General features: G+C 39.8%; 1 protein-coding gene across 3 annotated transcripts in view; it reads left to right on the forward strand.

The window, feature by feature from the left end:
• Window positions 1-9,602, forward strand: part of LOC146433309 (phospholipid scramblase family member 5-like) — a 73,863-nt gene extending 64,261 nt beyond the window's left edge. For all 3 annotated transcript variants that reach the window (XM_085069493.1, XM_085069491.1, XM_085069492.1), the window contains exons 5-10: window positions 2,503-2,545; window positions 3,346-3,566; window positions 4,470-4,631; window positions 5,252-5,413; window positions 6,312-6,390; window positions 6,469-9,602. In XM_085069493.1, coding sequence (XP_084925619.1) covers window positions 2,503-2,545; window positions 3,346-3,566; window positions 4,470-4,631; window positions 5,252-5,413; window positions 6,312-6,350 — 627 coding nt within the window. In that variant the 3' untranslated portion in view covers window positions 6,351-6,390; window positions 6,469-9,602. The remainder of the gene's footprint in view (window positions 1-2,502; window positions 2,546-3,345; window positions 3,567-4,469; window positions 4,632-5,251; window positions 5,414-6,311; window positions 6,391-6,468) is intronic.
• Window positions 9,603-9,891: the final 289 nt, after the last annotated feature.

Genomic DNA, 9,891 nt, shown 5'->3' on the forward strand with positions numbered 1-9,891 from the left:
TGTCATTCTGGTGCTGTGTGTATTGGGGAAAGTTGGGTCCAAACTGGAACAGGCACAGAGAGCTGCTACTGGGAAAAGATGTGGGGAATAGAGAATCTCCTTTAAAACAAGGCTCCATCTGTTTCATCTATAGACTAAAAACAACACTTATCAGAGAGGGAACCATGACTGAGTCCCTAGGAGAGTAAACAAACTGAGGGAAAGAGACATACTTAATTTATAGAATTACATTAATGGAGGAAAGGTTATATAGAGAGTGTTTGTGACTAAATACAGAATAACTAACAGAAATGACATTCTGGGATTATCTCCAGCAGGAGTGGGCAAGATAACTGGATAGATTTGAGAAAGCTGAATATATTTCTCAATAAGACCATAATGTTTGACTGTGAAACAAGGATTCAAATTTAGTCAGTCTCAGAGAGATCCCTACAATCTGATTCCAGATAGCAACCCCTGGACTGGATGAGAGGAAAGGAAAATATGTGTCCAATAGGTAAAGGCCAGCTAACAATATTTCCCTCTGCAGATCCACACTCAGAATCAGTTCAGGTGAAGGAGAAATTCTGATTGTTTGAGGTGCACCAGAGAAGGGCAAGAAACTGCTTCTGCCTCAGAAAACACAAACCATGCTTTCTATGACTGTCACTCTGTAAATAATTTCCTACAAAAGGAAGTTACCTAAACCTCATTACTATCTTCCAGGTTACAGCCATAGCTCAAAGAATTGTATCCATAACAAAAATCACAGGAACCTTTTCCCACAGTAGGAATAGACAGTTGAAACCTTGGAGAATTTTCTGAGTAGCTCAGCTGCATGTTGTGCCACCATTCAGGTTTAACCAATTTTGTAAAAACCTTCTTTGTTTAGACTGATCAGATGTAAATTTAATCCCCACAGAACTGAATACTGTGTATAAGGATTTTTAACATATCTGAGCTCAAGAGGACCAGACCCTTGTAAAACCTAAGGGCTTTGGGTGCTTTCAAATGCAAGTGCAGCATTCCCTCAATCCACAAGTGCTCCAGTAAAAATGCATCAGAATAATTGCCTTGCAGAAACCAGTGAAAGGCAAAACAAGGATAGCAAGTGGTACTGCTGTGTTGTCTCAACATTGTTTATACATTGTGCACAGTAAACCAATACACAGACCAAAATCACTCAAAGCTTTTAACAATTCAGACTCATTAATTTTCTTCTCCCTGTGAAAGTCTACATGGGGCAAAGCAATCCATATTAAAATCAATACTAAAATATTAAAATAGCCCTACCATCTTTAATTTGTTTATTCTCTTTCCATCAGCAGAGCCCTTCTCATGAGCACTAAGAGCTCTCTCCTGAGACCCAAACAACAAACAGCAAAGATTCTTGGGACAATATTTTTATGTCTAAATATTTTTTATTATTTCAATTACTGGCATGCACATTTTAGAGATTAATGAAAGGGATAAAGAAGTTCCTCTTCCTACCAGCTTTTCTTTGCAGCCTGAACAAGCTGCAGGAGCTGACTAGAAGTGACAAATGGCTGCAACAGTTTGAATATGTACCAGGCAGGATTTATCAATTTTAAAACATTCAGGCACTGGAGAGCTGTGACATGCTGGTCTCAGAAGGTTGCTGTGTGCTTTGTGTCTGCAGCTGTGAGTAATGGCAAAATCCTGGTTTGCCCATCAGGAATTTACAGAAAAGAGACTGGTAAAACCTAAAACTATCCCAAAAAACAGGCATAAAAAGTCACATAAAACTGAAAGGTAGACTGAAATTAAGTCTTGCTGGTTTTATGATGCTAACTGTTCTCCAAGAAAAAATAATGCTGGAGGGATGATAAGCACAGCAAAGCTGGGTATCACGGGAAGCAGTTTTTCTCCTGCATTTGTAATCAGCTCATGGGAGAAGACAGTTTCAGCCTGCTGGGGGTTTCACTGTATTTTGCTCATTCTGGTACCCTGGCATGACCATTTGCCAGATTTAGGGTGCAGAGGTTGTGTTCCTGAGATCAGAGTGTTAAAGCTGGTGTGGCATCCCCTGGCTGCCTTGCTGGGCTGCTCCAGCAGGGCCCTTTGGGATGTGGCCACTGCATATTTTGAGCTTGAGCCCAGGCTCACTCACTCCTGCACTGCCTTGGTGCCCAGCACCAGCCTTGGATTTGGGATAAGGAGCTTCCCCTCTGCCAAAGAGGAGCAACAGGAGCAAGTGGATTCTGCTTCTTGCACACAGCTCTCTGTTGCTGTTGTCCTCCTTATTCCCTCAGTGAAGATTTTTTTTCTTCAAATCTGTGGGTGAATTACATGGCCACAGCACCTAATGCCACATTCTTCAGCCATAATTTCAGAGAGAAATCTAAAGTGTAACTTGAGATAGCCTTCAGGCACCCAGCCTGTGCTCCTCTGGAAGGAAAGAAATCTTAATAACAGGGAGATGAGCAACAAGTATAGACAGGTGACCACTAGGAATCCCAGACCTATCCAAGACCCACCGTCTTGTTTATTTTTTTAAAACAGCTGGACCAGATAATTATTCATCAGCAAGTGGAGCTTCTGGAAGGTATGGTTCAATCCTTGTCACCCTTCAACAGTGTTGGTACACAGGTGTCTCCAAAAGACATCCAAGCCTTGCCCCCAGCTCAGTGAAGTCCCTGCAAACCCTCCTGCTGCCCCTCTGTCAGGCTGTTATGTGCTGAGAGTGTGGGGAAGACTCACTTTGTTGTTTGCTGCAGCAAACCACGGAGGAGTGAGTAATCTCTAAGACAGTCCTGAATTCTCTCCTTCAGACACCTCCCTCTCAGTGCTATTAAAGTTTATCCATATTTCTAAACCATGGAAAAATTTATTACATTTAACAATAATTGACATACCATGAGAAATGAAGCAAATAGAGAAAGGAAGGTCAGAACACATAAAGTGATACATAAGCTTTTCTAACTACTCAGTTTCTTAGAATTTCAAAGTACTTAATAAGTATTAAGTTCTGCCAGTAAAACACTGTAAAATGTATTTCTCCCATTCAAAATGGTTTTGGCCTGATTCTCGAAAGACCTGCTGGGTGAAAGCTTTGTCACTGAAGTGGGGAAGTCTGAGGATGTTACTTTTCACAGATGATAAAGTCAGAAAAAGCCCAAACCGAAACTCAGGACCTGAATTCTCTTTTGTGATATGTACTGTAATGTACAGCAAATCAAAGTCTGAATTAATTCCTTCAAAATACAGGCCTGACATTATTAGTTCCTTATACTTGTATATTTTCTTTGTGTCGTTAGTCCAAAGCAATACGCTAATGTTATGCTAAGGTATTAACAGATTAATTAATTTAATTAAGTTAAATTTTGACTTGTTTTGCTTTATCAGCCATACTTGGCACAGAGACCTCCAGCAAATACGAGATAAAAAACCATTTGGGCCAAAGAGTTTACTTTGCAGTAGAAGAGAACGACTGCTTTGACCGCAAGCTGTGCTCGCCTCTGAGGTCTTTCACCATCAGGATTGCGGATAACGCGGGCCGGGAGGTGATCCGAGTGATCCGACCCTTGAGGTGCAACAGCTGCTGCTTCCCCTGCTTCCTGCAGGAGGTGAGGGAATCCCAAACGCCTTTTGTCCCAGCATCTCGCTGTGCAGCTCCTCGAGGGTGGCAGGGAGGAATTCAGTCCCTCAGCCCGGGACTGCTCCCTTTGAGTAGATACAGCTGTTGATGAACGAGTTACGTTCCTAGTGTTCCTCCTCCCTTTCACGGGACCTGGCTTTGCTGACATCCCACACACAGCCTTTGTGTCTGATGATGTCTCTCCAGTCAAGTAATGCTCCAAAATCCTGCTTGCCCTGACACAGACAGAGATCACCCACTGTACCTCAGGAGGGTGAAGGATGGAAACTCCCTGGAGGCCCCTGGGGTGTGTGGGTGTGACTGGGAAGCAGGTCTCTGAGGAGGCTGAGGCTTTGCTCCATGGATCTGCCTCTTTAGGGCCATATATCTCTGGGAAATTGCAGAACCTGGAAGTAAGCTGCTTGGAGGGAAAAATGCAGATCCTGTAGAGCATCAGATCTTTCCTCAGTAATCTTTCTTGTGTTATGCAAATGTTTTACAGGTTAGTTCATTCACTTACCTTCTTAGCACTGTATCAGGATTTTTAAAAAAGGTCCTTTGCTAGTACAGCTACTTAAAAAAAGCTTATAGGATACTCATTGAATACCATAACAATATTTTTATTTCTGTTTATAGCTTTTATAAAGTCTTATATAGTATGTAAGATGTTGGCTTCTGGTGCAGCTTTTGAGCTTCATATTGTCCACTATATTTAACAACACCATTAGATAGTTCTGCAATACCCAGTTCAACGTTTGGTAAAATGATATGTTGCTATATTCAGTAAATAAATACTTTGTCATTATATAAACAATACACTACCATGGAAAAAAATACTAATATACAATTAGCTAAAAAGATTTTGTTGATGTTGTTTTCTTTTGTTTGCTAGGTAGAAGTTCAGTCCCCACCTGGCACAATAGCTGGGTACGTTGTGCAGAACTGGGACCCTTTTCTGCCAAAGTTTACTATACAGAATGAGAGCAAAGAAGATGTACTAAAAATAATAGGCCCATGTGCAACCTGTGGCTGTTTTGAAGATGTTGACTTTGAGGTATGTTTCATACAAGTGTTAAATTTAAAAGTTTTACTACTTTGAATAAATTTCCCAGGTGAGAGGGAGAATGGGAGATACTTAAAGGAACACTGAACTGAGTTTTCTGACGTGAACAAAGTGCTTTGCCTTAGTTAAGAATCATAAAGGAATTTTTGGGTTTATCAAATCATTAGCGAAATGAGAAGACACCAGTGGGTAGTGTCTGTATTTCAGTATGCTGTAAGAAACATGCAGATGGCTACATAATTGAGGACATACCTGTCCCCTGAGTGGTGCACAGCAGTGTGGCTAAGAGAATATAAAAAACATGAGACAGGAATAAAACCACAGCGCTCTGAAAGGAGCAAAACTGGCCTAATATTTCACAATTGCTTTCTCCCACTTTTTGTCAGCTCCAAAGATGCTGATGTTTCTAAACTTGAGACCCTTTCTTGCGTGCTACTCGTAAAGGGAAATTTGACATTAATAGAACGTCTCAGCAATAAGAATAAAAGGAGAACCTGACAACTGTAGCATACTCTGCATGTCAGGACACAGTCATTAATTCTGGGGAGATGTCATCAGTGTGCATTTGATTTGTTTACATTTATGTCTGTTCCTGGTTTTTATTTGTGCAGGTAAAAGCTCTCAATGAGATGACAACGATTGGCAAAATTTCCAAGTACTGGTCTGGGTTTGTCAATAACGTCTTTACCAACACTGCCAACTTTGGGATCCAGGTCCCTGTAGATCTTGACGTGAGGATCAAGGCAGTAATGATTGGTGCTTGTTTCCTCATTGTAAGTGTGCAGGGTGGGGAGGCAGACCCACAGAGATGTGCAGAGCAGGGCCAAAGGGGCTCTTGCTGTCAGCTGAGACCTACAAGATTGCAGGTGCAGTGGAAAGCCAAACCCGACACCTAAAAGATAAATTAACTGAAAACTTTTCAATTTTTATGTCTGCTTCTTTTTTTTTTTTTTAATCTTAAATTTTTGTTTATTCAACTGTTTAAATAGTATTACATATGAAGTTCAAAATTTTGTATGGCAGGATCAAATCTCAACATACATGTCAAACCTACCAAACTCCCCCAAACCCCTTATGGTGTTTGAACAAGCATATGAACAACAACAACCAAAAAAAAAGTTATGTTGTTTCTATTGGTAATTTCAAACCAATCCAATAATTCTGTTGAGTGTTGCATGTAAGACCTTCATGTCATATGAAAATTCCTACAAAAATTCTCTTGTGAAGATAATCTTAAGAATTGTATGAGAAGAATACTTGGTGCTAGGGGTAAAGATTATGTTAAGATGCATGTTTTCTAGAAATTGATATTTGCTGTGTAGCTCTTTTGCCAACATAATTGTGTTAATATGAAAGGGTTTCAAAATCATCTGTGATACTTACATCAGAGAATATAAACCAAAATTACAATGCTATTTAAATTATTCACTGAAAAGTGTTTGCTTTAAAATTCCAACAACAATTCACAAATTTTGCTTTTGGTAGGATAGAAATGACAGTTAAGATTTTTGGATTGTCCCCTCCAAAACTCCTGTGGCTCAGTGGCAGTGATAGAAAGTGATTGACTAATCTAATTGCTTTATGTAACAAAAGCCTACAAGTGAGACTTTTGATAGTAATTGTTGCATTTTTGTGCCTTCCATATCTAATTCACAGTTTGTTTATTTGTAGGACTTAATGTTCTTTGAAAACTCTTTGGATGGATTATAACAAGATGACAGAAACAATGAAATATGCAGAACGTGTTTCAGTAGGTAAAAATGAACATAAATTGATCTTCTCGCTTTGAAGACTTACACATTTCTAATTCTTTTTCATTTTCTTCCAGAAATCGCTTGAGCTTTGGACATGATTTTGAACTGCAAAAATCCTTGTTCCTTATAGGAAAAGACAGGGAGCTAATGATGATGTTTATTAAAATATATCTTATGTAAATAATAATTTCCCTCCTACATTTTATATGTGCTGTCGCTAAACACATACTTTTCACAAAGAGCAGAGTTCCTTTGGAACAGTGCTATTCTCTTCTTTCTCTTTTGATGTTCCTGCATGGGAAATCATGAAAGATTAGATGAAGGCTTGCAGCATCCCTGATGAAAGTCTCTGTTTAGAGAAGCCTTTGATGTTTTGCAAGTGCTGGTACCAGTTACTAACCACACGAGGGTGTGTTCTGGGGGTTTTGCTTTTCTATAATTTTAGAAGTAATTTTCTGATTTGCTATTTAATTAATAGCAACAAACTGATATTGAAAGTAACAAATATAAAGACAAACCCCACGGGAAGTTCAAGATGTTATCTGTTTCAGGGAGTTGGAAGAAGGGAAGTTATGTTGGCTAGTAAATTGATTTTATGGCAAAGATTGTTTTAATGAGTGACAGCCAGAAATTCGGCTCCCAGCCCTAGATTTTGGAATGTAAGGTCTATTAAGAAAATCTGGCCTTCCACTATTTCCACTGAGGGCAGGCCATAGATAAGGTGTCAGAGATGGTCCTCTGCGTGCTGGAGGCTCACAAATCACTTCCCTTTGTACTACCCAGTGTTAAGGATCCTTGCTGCCATCTACTCAAGGCTTTCCTTAAAAGATTTGTTCCTCTTTGTAACATCTTGTGGGTGATAATTTTTCATTCAGACTTGCCTGAGGCCACACTAGAACAGAATTATTCATTTCCTTTGGCAAGCTCAAGTATTTTCTGTGATGACTGTGCAAAAGGAGCTTTTTGTAGCTCAGCAGTTTTATGTAGCTGTTCATTCCTGCAGTCACACCTCATCATACTGTTCCCAAACATTCCCACCAACAGGCTTTTACTAATACAAGCTTCCTTTGTAGCAATGACAAATATGCAAGACATAAACAGATTTTTTTTGCTGTTGTTGCAAAATACTTGTTGTATGAACTTGCTTATGCCTCTCAAAAACTCCAGTGGATCTTTCAAGAAGCAAATCAATACCATAAAATATTGGTGGTAAACCCAATTGCTCTCATAGTCACCAGTAAGGTTTCTAAGGGGAGCATTTTACAAATCACTAGAAATCCTGGGTTTTTTTTTTTTTTTTTTTTTTTTTGTGCCAACCAGTAATTCAATTCTTGCAAACAACCAACACATCAACGGAAAGAGAGGAGATAATGAATAATTCATAAAAATGAAAAAGAGCTAAATTTATCAGGTGATTAATTCTCAACAAATATTTAGACTAATTTTAAATTAATGTTCATGGATATGAATTCAAACACAGTGAAGTCAGGAAGTTGCAACTAATGTTCCCATAGTGAAATTAACTCAGGAATGCTTATAGATTTAAACAGTATGTTTTAGATTATATACCACACTTAGGTATTTATACAGATTTACATATTTCTTGAAAATAATTGTGGTTAACAAGCTCTGACAATCATCATTATCTGTTAACCATTTCATGACTGGCTCTCGCTGTGACTCGTAGCAGTGCAATCAGGCTGCACGAATTGGGAACTCGCAGGGAACCAGTGCTGCCACCTTTCCCAGGAGGAAGCACCCTGTGAGCTTCGTGGGCAGGAAGCTCCCTCGTGTGGAAATTCAGGATTTTGCAGAGGAATACAGGATGCTTTTTTGCTATTCCCTATTCTGGTGTCATTCTGTTAAATTCATCTCCTGCACTCCTGACTGTAGGCTGAGGAAAAGGAGCCAGATTTTTACATTATTTTTTTTGTCTTTAAATTCCTTTGCCATCTTAGTCACTATTATTGTAGCACATAATCTTGGCTCTTGTGCGCTGTTGTTGAGCTGGGTGTGTCTGAACACTTGACTCTATATAGTGCCTGTAAGATCAGCAGGATCCCCACCTACCTCCCACTTTTTCACTGCAATTTCCAGTCTTCTTGTGGCCCTTAACAAGCCAAAGATGTCTCTGAAGTGAATGTGTCCAACCTCGTCGCAGTCAACAGAAAATAAGGTTTTATTTACCTGCAGGACTGAATTTGGCTGTGAATGGCCATCTCTATACCTTGTAGGTAGGCGATATGTGCATATATTATTTTATGAATTGTAACCAGATGATAATACTGGATTTCTTGCGCTTAGTGACTTTGTTGCTGTTTCATGTGTTAATACAAGGATTTTTTGCTGTTAATATGTATGCATATGAGTATGTTTGAATGCCTCTGTTTGCACTCAGGCAGCTTCTGGGACATACAGGAGCAGGTTCATGCCCTGGAAAAAACAAGCAGTGGGGCTGGAATAGCTCTTGCTGCTTAGAACTCCCTCAGCAGCCTGCTTGACCTTTGTCCCATCCTTTAGCATAGTGGTAGAAATTCAGTGCCAATGCCAGTGCTTTGACAGCTGGGAAGTCATTCACTCAAATCACAGCTACCACACAAGGGCAGGTATCCATCCTCAGCAGAGTTTATGGAGCTCTGCATGAGATTGCTAAAGAAGAGCTAATGTGTTCTAAGACCTTAATAACCTGCAGCTCTGATTAACAAGCCTTTCTTATTAACAGCAATGTGTTTCACGTAATGGGAGCTACATATGCTCACCTTGCATGCTTCCCCCACAGGTTAGGAGTGGCTCTCCAAAGGAGAATTCAGAATGTCCCAAAGGGTCACAGGTATTTTCTAAAACAAATTCACATCCTGGAAGTCATCTAGTAAAAAAACATGATTGCTCTATTGAAACAGAAATTGTACTTAATCCAAACAAGGTAATATTTTTGATCAGTAGCCAAATGGTAAATCTCTGTAGTGCACACTCCTTGTGTGCAGTAGATGGCAGCAACAGCTCGTTATGACAATATTTACCTTTTCACAGATCATAAGCTGTACCCAGGATGCTGATTAAAGTTCAACATACCTTTAACCTCTAATTAAATTCTACTCTTAACTGAAGGATTTTATTTTCTCTGTCTGATATTAAACCTTTGCCACAAGATACTGGGCTATCTTTATTGTCTGCAATTTACAGCTGAATTATTGGCTATTTTATGAGATCTGCATAGGGCATGGGCAGAATACAATCTACATCAAAGTGAGCTCCTCTGGTCAGCACACAACCTAGTTAATTCCACCTGGAGCATCTCTCCAGCTTCTGCAGGTGGACAAAGGAGAAGCCCCAGGACACTGCCCACCTTCTGCAGAAACAGAAAGTGCCAGACAGGGCCATGTGTAAAGGAGATTGCTGTGTGGTGGTGTCCCTAGAAATGTAGAAGGTTTCTATGGAAAAAAGGTCATGTCATGATGGTCTGTCATTGTGTGCTGTACTGGGGCAGAGGGGTGGAA

The sequence above is a fragment of the Lichenostomus cassidix genome, chromosome 9 (genome assembly GCF_008360975.1).
Source record: "Lichenostomus cassidix isolate B80296 chromosome 9, HeHo_3.0, whole genome shotgun sequence".
Lineage (NCBI taxonomy): Eukaryota > Metazoa > Chordata > Aves > Passeriformes > Meliphagidae > Lichenostomus > Lichenostomus cassidix.